The sequence below is a fragment of the Thermobia domestica genome, chromosome 1 (genome assembly GCF_964235325.1).
Source record: "Thermobia domestica chromosome 1, izTheDome1.hap1.1, whole genome shotgun sequence".
Taxonomy (NCBI): Eukaryota; Metazoa; Arthropoda; class Insecta; order Zygentoma; family Lepismatidae; genus Thermobia; species Thermobia domestica.
In genome coordinates, this window is record NC_137454.1 from 128,708,805 (window position 1) to 128,729,944 (window position 21,140).

General features: G+C 35.8%; 1 protein-coding gene across 1 annotated transcript in view; it reads right to left on the reverse strand.

Moving 5' to 3' along the window:
* Positions 1-242: 242 nt before the first annotated feature.
* SMC3 (structural maintenance of chromosomes 3) overlaps positions 243-21,140 on the reverse strand; it is a 152,963-nt gene continuing 132,065 nt past the window's right edge. Inside the window, exon 26 of the mRNA XM_081763303.1 lies at positions 243-1,516. Coding sequence (XP_081619429.1) covers positions 1,445-1,516 — 72 coding nt within the window. The 3' untranslated portion in view covers positions 243-1,444. The remainder of the gene's footprint in view (positions 1,517-21,140) is intronic.

The following is a 21,140-nucleotide window of genomic DNA, read 5'->3' on the forward strand; positions in this document are numbered from 1 at the left end:
ATAAGATATTTGTACGTTAATCGCAAGATTACACAGCTGCATTCATAGTTGCTACGGAACCGGAAAAAAAATTGTAACCTAGAATTGTGTGTGTGCAAACAAGGAGTACTAAACAGGAAGTCAGAAGAGTAATTAACAGTTTCGAAACAGACATCGGTACAATTGCTACATTTTCCCAAGGAATTGAATCCCTCACCACTAACATTCAAATACAAAAGGTCTTTGAAAGAATACAATAACTCTTATGAAAAAAGTGTATACTCCATTCCTCTTTATTCATTTCGTAAACATTACAACTAAATAATTACTCCTTACTTTTTAAAACTTATTTACAATGTCAGGTAAATTCACTTATAGAACAAAAATAATTTAGACACAATAGAAAAATGAAGATTCTCTAGAAATTTCCATATAAAAGAATATAATTGCAAGGAGTAATGTAAATCTACAAAACATATAAATAGATGTCCTTGAAAACGAAGTCTGGCTACCTCCTTTTACCCTTAAAAATTGTGTTCACACGTAGAATTGTACAGTTCAGAGGCACACCGAATACCTTATTAGGCATCAGCAAGCACAAAATTTAAAACAAAAAGAGGTGTCCATTCGTTTTCCCCAACTATACAAGCTGACTGTATTTTGCAAATATACTTTATTTCATAAAATAATTTGTACTTTTAACATAATTCTTCTCTATATATCGCGAATAGTCAAGTATCAAATAGCCAATGATTCAATTCTTATCAACTTCGATAACACTTGGTGTTATGGATTCATTTTAATTACGATATGTGCTACCATATTAACTAAACTCATTACATGTAACTTATCAAGTACCCTGAAATATCTGTTTATCATGGTGTAGAAGATATAAAATTAAACGCACTTCGGGTACATCTGTCCTCATTGCTTATCCCTTCCATATATCTTCCCACCTTAATTTTTCCTGAGCTATACGAACAATGGAAGAAATTGCTTCAATAAATATTTCAAAGTGCTTGGCAAGTTACGTAGTTCAGTTAGTTAACTGGTGCTACTGATCATTTTATTTAGCTTCAACGGACTAAAATAAATATACAAAATTCACCTAATTTTTCTTTTCACATGCCTGTTAGAAACTTCATAAAATAAATATATTTATGAGTTTCGTTCTCAACATAATGCAATCATATTGCCATGTTTAATACATCTTATTTACCACAATTCTTGCAACAAAATAAGCACTAACTAAAAATACTCTTCTTGCTAATTAAAATGACTGTTCTTCTTGACACTTCAATCATTTTATACTCATCAAGAACACAACAATGATGGAATGTCTGCTTTCAACGAGGCCCAAATATTCTTACGGTCTTTTGTACGTCTTCAAAGCAACACACACGCTATCACACACACAAGTACATGCAGAGAATCAATGCATATCCCATTCATATTCGTAAGAACATTAGCCGTGGGTTGTATCATCTTCAACGAAATCATAGGCCTCCTCTCTCGTCACACACTCTACGTGACTTACCTATAAACAAAAAAAAAAAAAAGGTTTATTTTTAAATAGTTATAAACATCACGATATTAAATGGATATCTTTAACATATTTTCAACTCAAATTTTGAGTCATGCCTATTTCAGAAAATTACAGAATAGTCTTCTTCATGCTTTATCATGAGCGAGGCTGTCGAGGCTTGTAAAATTCAAATGCAATCTTGTATCAAGAAAAAGCTATTCAATTTTCATTTAATTATTTGGTTACTTAACTTTAAACACTGGAAACTTATGAAGTACAATCTATGAGTATATAAAAAGTGAAAAAATGTATGACTGGATCGGAATTCGAACCCAGGTCTCCAGTTTACCGTGCTGACGTGTTTACCACTACGCTTCCCGTTTCGCTCTCTGAACAACCATACATTCTACCTCTGAAACCAGATGAACTGTACCACATTGTGCATGGACATCTGTGCCAATATTACAGAACAGCTCTAACAGCCGCCGGAGTATTTTACGAAGTACTCATGCACTTTCTACCATTAATTTACTTTTATTTCCTCAGAAACTGTATTCTTAGTGTTATAACTACGCTTAAGTATTTGTATTTCTCCATCTCCAATATTATTACTGATTAAATAAATATTTAGACTTTGTTGCCTTTTTTTTATCTATATTTATTTCCCGGCTTTGGTTATTAATAGCATTTAAACGGTTACTGACATAACGGTGAAGAAATAACACATTTTCTTCAACATTAATAATAAATTTCGCATTTTTCAAAAGAAGAACAAAGCGCAATTGAATAAACATTTAGTCAGAATATTTTGCTTGACTGAAAAGTTATTTTCTTTCTCTATGATTATACACAAAGTCAAAAGAAAGAGCACATGTGTGAAAAAAATATTTGTATTGAGTAAAATAAATACTTCTTGCTTTAAAAGTTTATTGTTATATGAACAATGACAATACACAATTCAGAGTGTAAACAGCAAATTCTACAATATTATTAGCGATTAATAGAAAAAAAAAAAAAAACTGTATAAAAATGAGACATACACCCATCGATAAATCTTACTGAGCTGAACAAAATGATATATGTGGGTGTAAAAGTTCATGCGTAGTTTTCGAGAAAATGGGTATTCAATACCAATTAATTTGTATATCTAAAAACTGATGCAGTACGAGAACCATATCACTTAATGAGGTGAAACTAGTAGAGAAATATACCCTAATTACGCTGTTCATTATACTAGAAAGACGACAGTACATAATTTAGTTAATGATATATAGTCTAAAATTGTCACTAATTCATAAATTTTAATTCCTGTTAAAATATTGCCTAAATGTAAGACATAACATCAGTCGATTTATAATACAGAGCTAAATAAAATAAGATGCTTGAGGGTAAATGCTGATGTGCAGTTTTCTAGAAAATTGAGAAAAATGAATTTTTACCGCGGTAAAAAATATTTCGTTAATTGCTCATAAGAACTGAGTTTATATTCTGCTGGAACAGGTATTTTATTTATTAATGTACTGTTATATATATATATATATATATATATATATATATATATATATATATATATATATATATATATATATATATATATATAGATATATAGATAGATAGATAGATAGATAGATAGATAGATAGATAGATAGATAGATAGATAGATAGGTAGCTGCAATGGGTCTATTCCGGACGTTTTCGTTCAGTTTAGACCCCTTTTGCAATGCACGAAAATACACAAGGGGTCTATACGGGACGAATGGGTCTATTGAGGACCAAAAATGGGTCTAAGCCGGACGATAGGGGTTTAAATGGGACGGAGGGGTCTAAGTAGGACGACCAGTGCTACCAACATACTTTTCTTGAAGTGTTCAATATATTTTACTGAAACTTTATAAATTATGCTCATCTGATAGTGATTTGAAGTTTAGTGTTTCTTTTCAGCAGTAAGGCTATTAGACACTTGAATCTAAAGTTTGAGGTGGAATCCGAATTACATTTGTGCGTTCCAATTTCTGTTCTTTTCAACCGGGAATCAAACTCGGAACCCCACGTACCAAAGTCGTGAGTGCTAGCCACTATAGCAACGAGAATAGCAATAATCATGACATACGAGCTTGTGGTAGCATTATAGTATCAAACTACATATATCCATTATATTTCTTCCATCTAATTTGGGATTTTTTTAAATGAAAAATATTATACTAGTTTTCAACTCTACCATTATTTCAAGATCACTAAAAGTACAGTCATCCAAGTAAACAAAACACATCTTAATTCCAAGTAATTCGGAATACTTAATAAATAAAAAGATAAATACACAAAAACATTAAAATAGAAACATAAAACATTAAACACTTGATGTAGCATTTACAATTTGGGACATCTTTTCGGTATAGTTTATAAATATCTTATTGATAAAGTTGTAGACCGCTTATGGTGGCGTTTCCTGGTTCGATGGTGGCTAGTGCCAAGTCAGATTTGGGATAGAAAAACACCGTGTGCATCGGTATTCTCCGGGTTCTCCCGTATCATTTATTATCAAGTGTGGGAGGATTCATAGCCCCCGTAGAAAAAAACATTTTGTAAGCTCCACTATTTTCACGAAATGTGGTCAAAGTCCTTTTTCAAGTATGATGTTGCAAACTAAATGTGTTTCAACTTTCATAAAACTCAAACCGGTTACAAGTATGTGGGGGAAAGACTATGATGATTATAGAAGTTTAGCATCTCTTTTATGCACCAAGGCTATATAAGACGTAGATCTACAGCTGAAATATGGAATGTGAACGACCATAATACTTTAAAATTTAGGTACTCTTTCATCACGAATCGAACCCATGATCTAATGAACCAAGGGTGCGTGTTAATTACTAGACCAGCAAAAAGTTTGGGGAAAAATTGAAAGTGTATATATTACATCTTGAAAATTGATCTACCAGCTTTCACAAGAACTAAAAAAAAAAAAAAAGTCGTGATACACGGAAGCGAATTAGATTAGTCTCAACTTATGAAACAGTAAAGAGATACCTGTAGTATGCATTCAAAGTTCACTACTCTTACGCCTTTGGTAAGGAAAAAATTTAACTTGGGAAAAAGTATTTTAAATCCATCTAGTGGCAAACAGTTTCTAGCCACCGTGCTCCAATCACCCCAGGCTTCTTAGAGGTACACATAATGATTTATTTATACTTTGTCATTTACCCCACACTTCCCTGACTACAACCCAATTAAGAACTAGATATTTGGAAGCTTCCACTTAGATCAGCGTTTCCCAACCTTTTTCAACTTGCGGCACACTACAGTTGTTACTTGGATTCTCGCGGCACACTTACAGATATTATTATTTGTAAATATAAAACACAGCGGTATTTTTCTGTGATTATTGATCTCCTTCTCACAGAGAAGAAAACTCTATCACTGGTTTTTCCCCGTGGTAAATCATTATGCTTATTTTTCATTCTAATTTAAAAATAGAAAACAATTGCAATGAAATATTGGACTCAGGTTTTTAAAAATACGCTTTCTTTTTAGAAACTGTATCCAACATTTTACTAAGAAGGAAGATCACTAAATAACGAACGAACAAACAAATCTCTTTTACTCTTAAAACATAAATGTAGGTAATTTGTCGAAAGGATTGAATGATATTTTAAATTTTCAAGTTACAAAATAGTCTGCAACAATAAAGAAGCAATAATGGTCATAACAATGATAACAAATACTTTTTTCAACATTAGAAATGTACAGAACAGTAACCCGGTATGAAACTTAAATTGTAGATTCATAATAGAGGTTCATAGTAATGTAAAATACAAATATACATTTTGCCCTACGTTTTGCAATTTGATTGCTATAAAATTAATAATTATGTTTCGATTCTTCGCGGCACACCGGCGGCCCATTCACGGCACATCAGTTGGGAAACGCTGAGTTAGATGGATGGTAAGGTAGACAAAGCCTAAATGTATATTAAATAACAAAGGGGCACTGGTATGTTTGGTTTAAGTTAAACATGAAAGATGTACGTCATCTCATTTAACCCGTGCCCTTATGTGTGGAAGCCATGCCATGAATGCAAACTTACAAAAGGGGCCAACCTGTTCCAAAATGAGTGTTTCTTTAATTGACAGTTTAGTGTAATGCGAATTTTGATTACTCCCTCAGTAATCAATATAGCTAATAGGATCATTAATAACAACTAGCTTTTTATTTGTGTTAACATTCTCGGATTTACAGATTCTATAATTCAAAGAGAGAAGGATTACATTCATTAGATTGAATGAGTGGAAAATCGCAATATGTGTTATCAGTGGCGTACTTAAAATTTCGTTTCGGGAGGGGCTTTGCTAACTTTCGGGGAGGGGGGCTTAGCCTGTGAATGTGAAAATTTTGCAAGATATTTCATTTACTTTACTAAGTAAGTAAGATTTCTGAGGGCTTAAGCCCGGAAGACCCTCCTAAATACGCCACGGTGTGTTATTGTTTATATTATTAAAAAATATAATCATTCCAATGCAAAGTAAACATTTTTAATGCACTTAATTTTCCAACTTTAAAAATTTCTAATGTTTCTAAATATGCCAGTATTTACTCTAATTTCTCATCTAAATATATGTTTTGTCTAGTTTGTGTTTTGAGTATATTCTTCTATAGTTATTTTGCGAAATTCAATTATTGTCAAATTACTTTAAGTTTAAGGCCACACGAAAGTTCTATGAACAACAGGAATTGATATAGCATAATTAAATAAAAATATTGTTAAACCTACCCAGGGATTAGTGGCCGCATTGGCTTAGTGGTAGAGCGTTCACCTCTGGTGCTTGGGGTTCCTGGTTCGATCCCAGCTCGCGCCAAATGAACTTTGTGGTGGACAAACACCGTGTACGTGGATTTCCTCAGGATTTTCCTATTTCCTCCCAATTTCTTCATTTCACCATTTCATTCATTTCTCACCATCACCGTCTCCTTTAGCCTATCCGGCATAATCGTGGGACATAAAACTCAAGGATTTCATTTCATTTCCTACCCACGGATCAAGGCCGGATTAAGGAGGGCTTAGGGGGGTGTAGCCCTGAGCCTAAAGGCGGATGGGGCCCCGAATTTGATCAAAGTCTCAACTGGCTGTCTGAAACGAATCATACAAGATACAATCATCATAAGATAAAATATAACCAAAAATATTATTCTCTTAACTTTCCTATTGCACTTTCACAGAAATGTATTAAGCAAAGTCTACAGAGCTCACTATTTTTTTCTAGCCCCGGGTTTCCAGATGATTTAATCTAGTCCTGCCAGGGATCTTCTACTAGAAAGTGATGCATCTGTGCATGTATGTGTACTTGTAAGGAAGTATTCTGCTGGACACAGTCGAGATTAGTAGACCAATAGTACACAATTAGAGAGAGCAATTCTGACATGTTCAAAAATGTATGTAAAAACTGCAGAGTATAAAGCTATAGAATTAGAGATTTTACGTGTACAATAGAGACCTGCACGGGCCGGGCCTGGCCCGAAACCCCGCGGACCGGGCTTGGGCGGGCCGACTCTAATATTTCTTTGGGGCTGGGGCCGATTAATTGCAATTCTTTAATAATTATTGACATTCGTTAAACGATAATTAGAATAAAGTGTGCCCGTGAAAAATGTTACAAAATGAAACTTCCAAAATTTATCGGGCCCGGGCCGGGCTTGGGCCAAGAATTTTAAAAAACTTATCGGGCCAGGCTCGGGCCGAAAATCTCCAGAAGTTTTCGGGCCCGGGCTGGGCCGGGCCTACGTACATTCAGACTGGATTGGGCTTGGGCCGAAAAATTCGGCTCATGCAGGTCTCTAGTGTACAATAACAGAGTAACTACGGCTTCATCATACTGAGGTTTACTTGCCCGCAAATATGTGTATCAATAGAGGTCAAAGCAGGATGTGTATTTACTGGGCGAGCATCGGCGATCTTTACTGATTTGCAATCGGAAAATCCTGTAACCAAGCATTCTGTTCAAAATAAAAGTTAGCAGATGGTTTTATATACATACAGATACAAAAGTATTTTAAACTCATGATGAAAATTTTCTATTTTTGATTACTATATTACAATATGTTGATGTTCTTATGTTTAGTTTGTTTGGTTACACCAGACCCACCACTCTCTGCTAATACTTTAATATTATTAACAGTACAAAAATATGTCTGTCTTCAACTCCTTTTTCATCACGTGACCATCTTTCTATATAAGATTGTTCTGTTTCAGCTTCTAAGCTGTAAGTTATCTTCTCGTAATAGATTCTTCGAGATTTCTTTCGTTCACAGTTTAATTTATTATGACTATTACGGTGTTGCTCTCGTGTTTTAAGGCAATTGGGAAACCCTTACATTATGAGCTATCAAATCTTTGTTTCAACAAAAACAAAATAAATAAAATAAAATAAAATAAAATAAATAAATAAATACTATTGGATGTCAACGCGCTGCCCACACACGATTGAGTCAAAGTATGCCATTTGATTCGCTGTTGCCATTTGTTGTAAGTTCAGATAGATAGAAGCGCCTCATATTCAAGGGGTTTATTCGCGTCGTTTTCGTCACTTTTAGACCCATCTTGGAATGAACTAAAATATGCAAGGGGTCTAAAACGGACGACTAAATGAAACAACGTTTTCGACTATTTTTCTATACACTGTTATGACTCCCGTTTTAAAAGGCTGAAATAGCTAGCTACCATGAGACAAAAATAGCCAAAACTTGTTACAAATATGGCTTTTGGCTATAAAGTGTAATCTACATTCTCGATATGCTTTACAGTATTTTCATTCTCTCTGTGAAGAAGAAAACATACTGCAATTATACAGTAAATAGACATGATTTATGGACACTACAGTGCGTCAATGCAAGTTTTCGCTTAGTCTCAGCTAGTATGTCTTCTGTCTATTTACACGAAGCAACTCAGAGATTATTGTGTGTTTATAATTGACTAAATATGGATTAGTATTAAGTAGGTATTAAATTTTGAAAATAAAAAAATAACAAAATTATTACTGAAAATCATAACAAACACATTATTTCCGCTTACTTGTTATGGTATATCGTGTATAAGTAAAAACTACACGTAAAGTGAATTCCCAAGAGGAAAATAATATTAGTGAGGTACTGACACGTGGAAACTAGAGGTGATTTATTGCTTTGCAGCTCCTTTTGTCTGCCTTTACAACAGGCTATGCAAAGAATATGACAATCAATGAAACGAGCTGGTGAATACGGTCGATTTTTGCTTATTTGGTAACAAGAAAGTATTCCTGGGTATATAGCATCTTGTAGTGATAAAACTGCGCAAAGTATAACAAATAAGTTTTCGATTATTTTATTAGGTGCAATCTGACGTTCCTGTTCATAAACGAAGCTACATAATATAATGTTTCTGTAATGATATAATGCGTTTTGTCTGTTCTTCATTCACGCTTAGTATGCTACAGAGAATAGAAACTGGAACAAGTACTTTGACCACTATTCTACGTTGCGGCACTAAGCTATCTCACGTAGTCACATCTCGACTTTCGAGATTGAATTTGTTTCTAAAATGAATTATAATGTATTATTGTCTAGTTGAATTCTCATAATATAGAGTTTTATCGTCACCCATTTATAATTCTTTAAAGATGCAGATATAAAAATAATAGAATGGAACACAAGATAAGGAAATTCAAATTACACAGTTTACTTTCGAAACAATCTTCATTTCCATTATTTCTACGGCCAAATTGTCTTGTTACTTAAGAGTTTCAAAGTGGAATGGGACTTAAAGAGAAGCGTAAGGCCATGTGTAATATTTCCTTAAGAATTCTTCTATCAGCGTATATTTACAAGAAAAATGTCCGTTTTCGAGGGTCCATAGATCGTTCGATAATTATCGTAATATAATCACCTATTTATGTGTTACTCTCTTGAGGAAAGACAAATAATTTTTAAAAAAGTGAAACTTCAAACAATTTGGACTATTTTGCAAGGGTTTCAATGCTTCTCGGAGAACTGAAAATACACATTCCGAAAATATAGTTACAACTACAAATTGATTTGCTGGTGTAGTCATGTGGATCGTGTATTATACGTCATTATCCTCAGCACGGACATACTTTCCGAACAAAACCATACACACATGTATTCTGAATTCCTAGTTGTGGTTATATTCGTGAATATTTAAGGATAACCTGCCAAAATAATGATTTGTTTACTTTTACACAAAATGGTGCACAATCGCGGCCCCAGAGGCCGGTTAAGGCACGAGAAATACCACGAATAGCCTTAGAAGACTGTGAGATTATTACAAGTAGGTATGGGCACGAGTCGAGTTTTCAGCCGAGCCAAAGAAATTTTCTGTATTCTAGTCACACTTTTAGGTCGAGTTTCGAGTCGAATCGAGTTTGATACTTCGTTCACCCGTGCGGCTCCTTTTAGCTCATTTAGAGATCATAGATTTCTTTGTTTCGAAAACGAAAGCTATGAAAAAGTAAGCAGTAATGTGGAATAATTTTAGTGTTGCTCCCGAGAAAGGGCAATTCTCACATCTCGTCACATCCCGAAAACGAGACGAGACTGCATTACTCTGAGACAACACGAGACAATCTGAAATATCGTCTAATGAACATCGCTGTATGTAGCAAAATCAAGCTAAAATTTTGTAAATAGGATTCTTCCCCAGTAGTTCGAGAAAAAGCTAACACAGTGCTTACTAACCTGCGGATGAACTCGGAAGAATAGTGTGAAAATCTATTACCGTAGAACCCCGATAATCCGCCGCAAGGATCCCTGACCCGGACACCGACGAACCAAGCGTAGGTATAGGCCCTCATATTCCATGTTTCTACGCATGTGGGTTTCGTCCCCGAAGCTCCTCTCGGGGCTTCTCCCTCAGACTCCGAAGTAACTTTTTTAACTTCTAGAATTAGAAAACACTACTTTTTGTAACAGTTATCACTTAAAATTTTTAAGTTGACCTCAGAAACACTATGACATGGTTCTTTGGAGCATTTTTACAGAATTGAAACTTTTGAAACTGTTACACTTTATTCTCATCCATTTCTTTCACATGCATATAGTTATTTTTTCAGGGTGGCCTTTTGATTCAGGAGTTACTAATACGAGTACCTTGAGAGCACTTTTATATAGAATTTAAAACTAAGTTTGAAATTATATAAAACTTTTATTTTCATTCATTTTAAACCAAGTACCACCAATTGAATGCATGTGCACCCCAACTTTAATTTTTCATTTACTGTTCCCGTTTTTTTTTCTTTTTTTGGTGGAGAAATTTAGTTATTCAGAGCATTGTTTTCTGAATGCTACGTTTCTTTAAGAAAATATTCAGATCATTTCAACAAAGTGGACAAGGAATAAGTATATTTTCTGTTGCAGTGCAGCTGCACCCCTGCTTGCTGCTTAACATTCTGCAACGATTCATTTTCTCAGGGATTTCCAACAATGTGTTACAGGCTTTGTGAAAGATTTGTTTTCAATATTATTAAAAACATCTGAAGTACTATTACTTTCATGAACAACAAACATCCATCTGCACACATTATCCCCGTATGTACAGTATATTATATAGGATGTGAGTGTACTGTATAAATAAACGGTGCCCCATAAGTCTGGTTGCACAGGCCATCTAGATAGCGATTAAAGATATGAAAAAGTGATGAGACATAAGAGAGCAATGTTACTGGAAATTATAGGCTTTCGGTCTAAAATGTTGCAATATTTCAAATTGGACCAAACATCTCTGCTCTACAGTTGTGTAGCGCTCAATTAAAGAATAATGTAGCGTTACCACGCCACGCCATTAATGGACAAAGTGGATGAAAGACGGGGTAGTTTGAAGTGTTCTGAACCAAGAAAGATGAAAGATGAAGAGACGAGCATATGAAGGATGAAGGATCACATCCCACTTCAATGTTCACGGCACTGGCGTCACCACAAACCTTCCAGAGTTGGCGTGGGTCAATGAAAACTTGACCCACGACCCACTCACCTACCACCCACCGTGACCCACTGTGACCCACCATGACCCACCACCCACGATGAACCAATCTGACCCACCACCCACCGAGACCCACTCTGACCCAACATGACCCACCACCCACGGTGACCCACTCTGACCCACCACCCACCGTGACCTACTCTGAACACGATCCACGGCCTCTTCTGAACTGACTAGTTTACACTTGTAATAAAACAAGACTGTGAAATTGTCACTAATCGGAGTTTGAATTTCTAGTCAATCGTTCAAGCACCACTCTGTTACAATAACGGTGGATCTGACCGTTACGATATAAAATGGTAAAGTGTTTGTTAGTGAGGAAATTGAAACAATTCGAGGTGGGGGGAAATTAACGTGTGCCTAAAATATACTTGTAGTAAGAGAGTGTTCTTGCAAGTGTTAATTTCTGAACGCATTCCACAAGAAACTTCTATTCGTAGGAAAATATCCCTGTACAATATGGAAAAGGTTATGATATCTCAGTTCACAGTATTTTTCTCACAAAAGACTTGAAAAATCAGTTGTTCATAGGGTATAAAGGTGCTCGGTTACCCTCTGTGAGAGCATCTCCATAAAGTATGCTCATAATTGTAATTTGTGTAATTACTAAAACACCACGTTAAATTTAAGTTACAAATATGCATAATTGCAATTATTATGAATATTTATTCAAAGTACCGTAGTTTACCTAAAGCAAAGAAGAGACTTACTAAAAATTAGGTACAAAGTTGAATAACACAAATAAGCCATTAGTAATACAAGTATACATTTTCCGTAACTCGTAATTTTCCACCTTAAAACAAATCTGAAATCAGATTTATTTCCTGTTGGTATCATCATCCGCAGTGGAATGATGTCCATCCTTCAGCCAAGAAATAACTAGCTCGTCTACTTTGAGCATGTTTAACGGTGGGCCATTAACATTGATGAGCAACAAGTTAGACAATGTTTAAGCACTTAGTCTATTTCTAATATCAGTCATCTGTAAATTCATAAAGGGAAATCCCCGTTCGCACTCTGTCGTGGAAATTGATAATACTTCTACCCGATTTCTGCAACTTCTCATCGACAATCTACTTGTTAGACTTAAGTCTGATAACAATTTTTCTTGGTCAGGTTTGAAATACTCAGCAAGTAGTTTCATCTCTCTATCACCATACAACATCTTTCCCATATCGACCATGTCAGTTGGCAATGTTGACCCATGTAGAACAGAAACTTCATCTACCACGCCTTTGATAGGGAATCTTGTGAATAAATTATCAATTAAAGCCTGATAAACTGATGATTTCTTATTTGTTTATAAATTTAATTTTTGTAATTACACATGAAGGTTTGATACCATTACCAAGTTCCCTCCCGCGTCTAGAAAGCGAAAGGAAACGAGGTTCCTGGAAAGTGTTCAGAGGTGAATGGGAATTTCCCTCCTTCTTCAACTTCAATTACCACACTGCTGTTTGCCATGCGCCAAATTACGATGAATTTCAATTAAATTATCATGGTATAATTATTTCCTTGTTGAATTATCAATACTTTTCAGTGGAAAAAAGCAAAGTTCCAAATCAAAGTAAGTAGACCAACATAAAGGGAAAAAAGTGTAAAGTTTTCCATACAATTATGCGTACAATCCAAACTTTAAATTTCCGTGTAATTAAGCTTACAGTACAAATTTTATGCGTATTTTCTCACAGCTTTATGAGTTGATTGCCCTGTGCTGTAAGCGCTCCATATAATAAACATAAGCTTCAGCAATTATTATAGCAGAAAGCAATGAATATATGAAGCCAAGCACTATATTTTTTGTTTCTGAATTTTTTCTTAAATAACATCGAACGTTTTCGATCATTTTTACAAACCAATTTTCCATATATAGAAAGTGCCCCCCCCCCCCACATAAAGCAGAATTTTAAAAAAATGCTAGGATACACACACTGTTTATTTTCAATAAAGAGTTAATACATTGAATTTCAGCTCCATAAGTTTAACGGCTTGCGACATACTCTTTTTTTTTTTTTTGTTTTTGTTGCAAAAATTCGGATCCTCACTACCCCCTTAGGATATTATACATTATAATGAATGCAATATAATATCCCAGTTTGGATTAAGGCCTAACTATATACTAAAAGTAATTTCATTTGACTTTGCAATTTGACCGTGATGATCAGGTACACATAGTTACATTCAATTTTTTATATAACAATTTATATATTACAGTGATTCAAAAATGTATTTTTTCCAGTAGTTAGCTCTAAAAATTCACAGGTCTCGAAAGCCAAGTTGTAGTGTAAGTCCTATTGCTATTATTACTATTAAAAATATCAATATCCAAAAGTGCCTGAAGTACTTTTTTCACTTGGTTAGACATACTCACCTCAGGTAAGTAGACAGAAACAAGTGGAAAAGGAAGGGAAATGAAGGTCTTGAAAGTAAAACGGAGACAAATTTACCAGTCTTCAGAAGATACTGTCTACAATGCAGTGAGCAGAGAGGGTCGGTATATCATACTGAGTCGGTGGGTCGCAGTGGGTCATGGTGGGTGGTGGGTCGCAGTGGGTCATGATGGGTGGTGGGTCACAGTGGGTCATGGTGGGTGGTGGGTCGCAGTGGGTCACGGTGGGTGGTGGGTCACAGTGGTTCACATGCTGTTAACCCACGACCCACTGACCCACTCAGAAAAGTTGACCCACTTGACCCACTGACCCACCGATCCACTGACCCACTCCATCTCTGATACATACGTTGATTCAAGGTTGGAATTTCATTTATTGTGAAACGAATAAACCGTTTAATAGGCAGACATTTTCCCTTTATCCAACGCTGGAGAACAGTACGAATTAACATTTAACTACCAGTTGTTGTTCTGAAGACAAATTCTTTAATCTATTAGGCCACTTCTATTGAGATAGTAATGCTCATTGCTCAGTAGACAGATATTTATTTTTCTATATTTTCTGTTATTATCATAACTAAATATCAACGTTTTAATAAACATATGTATAGTAAAATTCACCCTTTTTTAATTTTTATTTATTTTTATTTATTTTATTTATTTTATTTTATTTTTTTTTTTTTTTGTATTTGCCCCTTCCTCTTGTTTATGAGTAGTTACGGTACTGCCATGAATATTGAAGTCGCGTGTAATCACTCAGCCGGTGGAGTAGAGATCACTCTGCCTGCCACGCGTTATTTAGTAGGTCGAGGTTTGCAAGAACCCTGCTCCGGTAGGACATCCTGACTGAGGGGTTTCCTGATTTATTCAAGCCCTTCAGGTGAATGCTGGGATGATAGTTACTCTTTTAGGCTAGAGCCCCTTTCTTTCTTAATCCTTGCCCAACCTAAAGGTCGAATGTGACCTCGGTGCTGAAGGTCCGAACTCCTCCTTGTATCCTTCCCTTGAACAAAGAAAATACTCGCGTGTGATCCTTTCCCTCTTCATATATCCGCCCATCCAGTGTACTTCAAACTACACAGGATTTGACTCGAGTCGAGTTGGATAAATTTTCCGAGCCGAGCTCTCGAGTGGAATTGAAAGAAAACTCGCTTGGACTCGCCATGTCCATCCCTAACTACAAGCCATCATGGCAGTAGATTCTGTCTTTAGGGAGAGTTTTGTTCCGATTCTTTGATTTCCATATTACTTTGTTTTTACCACTTCCAAATTTAATCGATTAAAAAGATAGAATTATGACGTCGTTCTATTAACATCTAGCACTCCAGAATTTTCCGTGCCTTCACAGTAGAGACTGATATGAAATGTTTAGAATCTGTGGAAGTTTATTTTCCGCGATTGCAAATTACACAGAAGTATTATTAACGAGGAAAAGGGGCGTTAGAGGGCCAATAGCCAGCCGGAAAAATGAAATGAAATCTTACGTCCCAAGGTTATTTCGGCTAGGCTAACGGAGAGGGTGATGATAAGAAATAAATGAAATGGCAGAATGAGGAAAGTGGGAGGAAACGGGAGATTCACGAGGAAACCTACGCACACGGTGTTTGTCCACCACAAAGTTTACTTGGTGGGAGCAGGGTTTGAACCCGGGACCCCATACACCAAAGTAAACACTCTAGCACTTAGCCACGAATAGCCAGACGGATTTCTTACGTGAGGGAGATATGAATACCGAGGGTGCAATGGCAAAGTCACCAAAGATTACAAGAAAGAGTTTATTTATTGCATACAGAATCTGGGAAGAATTGAAGCTCCTTTTACAAATCTTATGATATAAACTCACTTGGCTCATGAATATTTATGCTGTAACAGACATGCCATTTGTGTACTGTAATAGAGATGCATATTAAGGCACACAAATCCAAGACTAGAATGTTTTATCAGCAATACAAGAAAACTAGAAAATACAGCGGTACATAATTTAATTCAGTTACATACTTTATGTTTGCAGAAAAATACAAAGTATTGATTTTAGAATACTTTGGTTTGAAATTCTTGAAATAGCAAAATCCCTGAGGAACACATTCGCTACATCTACTAAGAAGTATATCAAATATCACGTTTTATGCAAAAATAAGTAAAATGTGATTTATTGTTCAACATCAGTAATAAAGACATTAAAAGATACATTAAACGAATGTATTAATTACATGGTCTCATTAACTATACAGAACTATAATCCCAGTTTTCCAGCTGTGTGATATATGAATGCTACGTCATGAAAAAAGAATGACATAAAATAATAATATTAATAATAATATACAGTGAAACCTCATAATGACACCGATAAGATAAAAGGTTGATTCAAAATTGTGTATACTTGTACACCTTTGTAAGTTGGAAATTATTGTACTGATTGCAATGGAATTCGCGCTATAGCTATTCTGGTTGACGCTTTTATCGGTGATATATTTTAAAACCTATAAAATATACCCATATTTCTTAGAACATAGTAGGGAGAGAGAAGCTGTTGAAAATTCGACACACTAAGGAATTTGCTACATGCATCTAAATATTGCCTTTAGGAGTGTTAATAAGAATATATCATAATTCATGTTATACAGACATTAATAATAACTTATACCAAACACACACACATCATGCCCCAGATGACTTAATAAAAAGATGAAAATAAAGGAATGTAACACTCATAGGCGCCGACTTGAAGAAAATATTGGGGGGCACTGGCGCAAATCCCGGGAGGATGAGAGGGACATGTCCCCCAATCTTGGACCTGGGGGACAGTCCCTCCAATAATCTGACGTGAAAAGTGCTTTTTGGGATAAGTGTTATGATTTGTGCCCGTCTGCCATAAAGGAATGTATTTCTCTTAGCTTTTACCGGTATATATATATATATATATATATATATATATATATATATATATATATATATAAGAAAGAATCGCATTCTGTACAGAGATGGAGTGGGTCAGTGGGTCAAGTGGGTCAAGTTTTCTGGGTGGGTCAGTGGGTCGTGGGTCAACAGCACGTGAACCACTGTGACCCACCACCCACCGGGACCCACTGTGACCCACCACCAACCATGACCCACTGTGACCCATCATGACCCACTGCGACCCACCACCCACCGTGACCCACTGCGACCCACCGACTCAGTATGATCTACCGACCCTCTCTGCTCACTGCATTGTAGACAGTATCTTCTGAGGACTGGTAAATTTGTCTACATTTTACTTTCAAGACCTTCATTTCCCTTTCTTTTCCACTTGTTTCTGTCTACTTACCTGAGGTGAGTATATCTAACCAAGTGAAAAAAGAACTTCAGGCACTTTTGGATATTGATATTTTTAATAGTAATAATAGCAATAGAACTTACACTACTACTTGGCTTTCGAGACCTGTGAGTTTTTAGAGCTAACTACTGGAAAAAATACATTTTTGAATCACTGTAATATATAAATTATTATATATATATATAAAAAAAATGAATGTAACTATGTGTGCCTGATCATCACGGTCAAATTGCAAAGTCAAATGAAATTACTTTTGGTATATAGTTAGGCCTTAATCCAAATTGGGATGTTATATTGCTTTTATTATAATGCATAATATCCTAAGGAGGTAGAGAGGATCCGAATTTTTGCGGGGGGAAAAAATGAGTATCTCGCAAGCCGTTAAACTTACGGAGATGAAATTCAGTGTATTAACTCTTTATTGAAAATAAATAGTGTGTGTCCTTGCATTTTTTAAAATTTTCCTTCATGTGGGGGGGGGGGCATTTCTATATATGGAAAATTGGTAGTGAATTGGTTTGTAAAAATGATCGAAAACGATCGATGTTATTTATGAAAAAAAAAATTAGAAACAAAAAATACTGTGCTTGGCTTCATATATCTATTGCTTTCTGCTATAATAATTGCTGAAGCTTATGTTTATTATATGGAGCGCTTACAGCACAAGGCAATCAACCCATAAAGTTGTGAGAAAAATAGGCATAAAATTTGTACTGTAAACTTAATTACACGGAAATTTGAAGTTTGGATTGTACGCATAATTGTATGGAAAATTTTATACTTTTTCTCCCTTTACGTTGGTCTACTTACTTTGATTTGGAACTTTGAAATTTCATCCTTTTTCCACTGAAAAGTATTGATAATTCAACAAGGAAATAATTATACTATGATAATTTAATTGAAATTCATCGTGATTTGGCACATGGCAAACAGCAGTGTGGTAATTGAAGTTGAAGAAGGAGGGAAATTCCCATTCACCTCTGAACACTTTCCAGGAACCTCGTTCCCTTTCGCTTTCTAGACGCGGGAGGGAACTTGGTAATGGTATCAAACCTTCATGTGTAATTACAAAAATTAAATTTATAAACAAATAAGAAATCATCAGTTTATCAGGCTTTAATTGATAATTTATTCACAAGATTCCCTATCAAAGGCGTGGTAGATGAAGTTTCTGTTCTACATGGGTCGACATTACCAACGACATGGTCGATATGGAAAATATGTATGGTGATAGAGAGATGATAATTCTTGCTGAGTATTTCAAACCTAACCAAGAAAAATCGTTATCAGACTTACTTAAGTTTAACAAAATGAAATGAAATGAAATGAAATGAAATGAAATCTTTGAGTTTTACGTCCCACGGTTATGCCGGTTAGGCTAAAGGAGACGGTGATTATGAGAAATGAATGAAATGGTGGAATGAAGAAAGTGGGGGGAAACGGGAGAACCCCGAGAAAACCTACGCACACGGTGTTTGTCCACCACAAAGTTCACTTGGCCGGAGCAGGGTTTGAACCCGGGATCCCATGCACCAGAGGTGAACGCTCTACCACTGAGCCACCGCGGGCCCATTAAGTCTAACAAGTACATTGTCGATGAGAAGTTGCAGAAATCGGGTAGAAATATTATCAATTTCCACGACAGAGTGCGAACGGGAAATTCCCCTTATGAATTTACAGATGACTAGTATTAGAAATACACCAAGTACTCAAACATTGTCTAACTTGTTGCTCATCAATGTTAATGGCCCACCGCTAGACAAGCTCAAAGTAGACGAGTTAGTTATTTCTTGGCTGAAGGATGGACATCATTCCACTGCTGATGATTTACCGCCAAAAAGTTACCAACAGGAAATAAATCCGATTTCAGATTTGTTTTAAGGTGGAAAATTACGTGTTACGGAAAATGTATACTTGTATTACTAATGGCTTATTTGTGTTATTCAACTTTGTACCTAATTTTTAGTAAGTCTCTTCTTTGCTTTAGGTAAACTACGGTACTTTGAATAAATATTCATAATAATTGCAATTATGCATAATTGTAACTTAAATTTAACATGGTGTTTTAGTGATTACACAAATTACAATTATGAGCATACTTTATGGAGATGCTCTCACAGAGGGTAACCGAGCACCTTTATACCCTATGAACAACTGATTTTTCAAGTCTTTTGTGAGAAAAATACTGTGAACTGAGATATCATAACCTTTTCCATATTGTACAGGGGTATTTTCCTGCGAATAGTTTCTTGTGGAATGCGTTCAGAAATTAACACTTGAAAGAATACTCTCTTAGTACAAGTATATTTTAGGCACACACTAATTTCCCCCACCTCAAACTGTTTCAACTTCTTCACTGATAAACACTTTACCATTTTATATCGTAAAGGGCAGATCCACTGTTATTGTAACAGAGTGGTGCTTGAGCGATTGACTAGAAATTCAAACTCCAATTAGTGACAATTTCACAGTCTTGTTTTATTACAAGTGTAAAAATTTAGTCAGTTTCGAAGAGGCCGTGGATCGTGTTCAGAGTTGATGACGATGGATTTTGGTGAGTCAGAGTAGGTCAAAGTGGATGAGAGTGGTTCATGGTGGGTGGTGGGTCAGAGTGGGTCATGGTGGGTGGTGGGTCAGAGTGGGTCATGGTGGGTGGTGGGTCAGAGTGGGTCACGGTGGGTGGTGGGTCGTGGGTCAGAGTGGGTCATGGCGGGTGGTGGGTCAGTGGGTCGTGGGTCATGTTTTCATTGACCCACGCCAACTCTGATTCTGTAGTATTTCAAACTGAACTTCGTGCTGTAGTGCGTTTAGTAGTTTCATCAATATGTATTAATTCCACATCCGCTACTTGGGCACAAATTGCAATAAATGCCAGAGGAGAATATGCCCCTCTCCTCATTCTGGAAAATTGTTTCAGCTGTAGGTACGGGCAAAAATCCCGGGGAAATTGGAAGACATGTCCCCCAACATTGGAACTGGAGGCTCCCCCAATAATCCGTTTTTAAAAGTGCTTTTTGCAGATAAGTGTGATATTTGTGTCCGACTCCCTCAAAGGAAAGTGAGATGACATTGATTTGTTTTGGCTCTTCCATTTTTAATTAAAATGAAGGTGTGCGACTGTGCGTGACGTAACCTGATGTGAAATCTTATCTCCTCCACTCTCCTAGACCCTAGCACACGAAGAGTATATAGACTACCCTACGTCAGTAGAACCCATCTTTTCAGTAAACGCGCATTTCATCTATTTGTAGTATCAGCCTAAGCATCTACTTATGCTTCGTAAGTAAAGAAAAGAATTTAATTGCTGGAATATTTTTCTCCGTAATCTTAAGGTTACATCTGTTAACTAAAGTGTATATGACACGTGTCAGATTTCTGTAACGATTCCTGTAATGCTGTTGAGATTATCATCATTTTGCTCAAATAAGAGTATTGTTGCGTCATACATAATTTTCTTTCTTCATAGTTTTGGGGAAGTCATTATTTATATTATTATAAAACAAGTGTCCAAAATTTTAACGTGGATCATTGTTGATGCCTAATTGGAAACATACCAATTATAAATATTCATGTATTAAGATTTCAGAATGCGTTCACGGCAGTGATTTGTAATACGGATGTGTACTACTACTACTTCATCTACATCGCCTAATATATAATATACTCTACAACGTGTTCATCACAGAAATCAGATTCATCTACCGTAATATGAAAATCTTTGAGTTTTATGTCCCATGGTTATGATGGCTGTGCTAAAGGAGACTGTGATAATGAGAAATAAATGAAATGGTGGAACGAAGAAAGTGGAAGGAAACGGGAGAACCGCGAATAAACCCACGCACATGGTGTTTGTCCACTACAAAGTGCACGTTGCGGGAGCAGGATTTGAATCCGGGACCCGATGCATCAG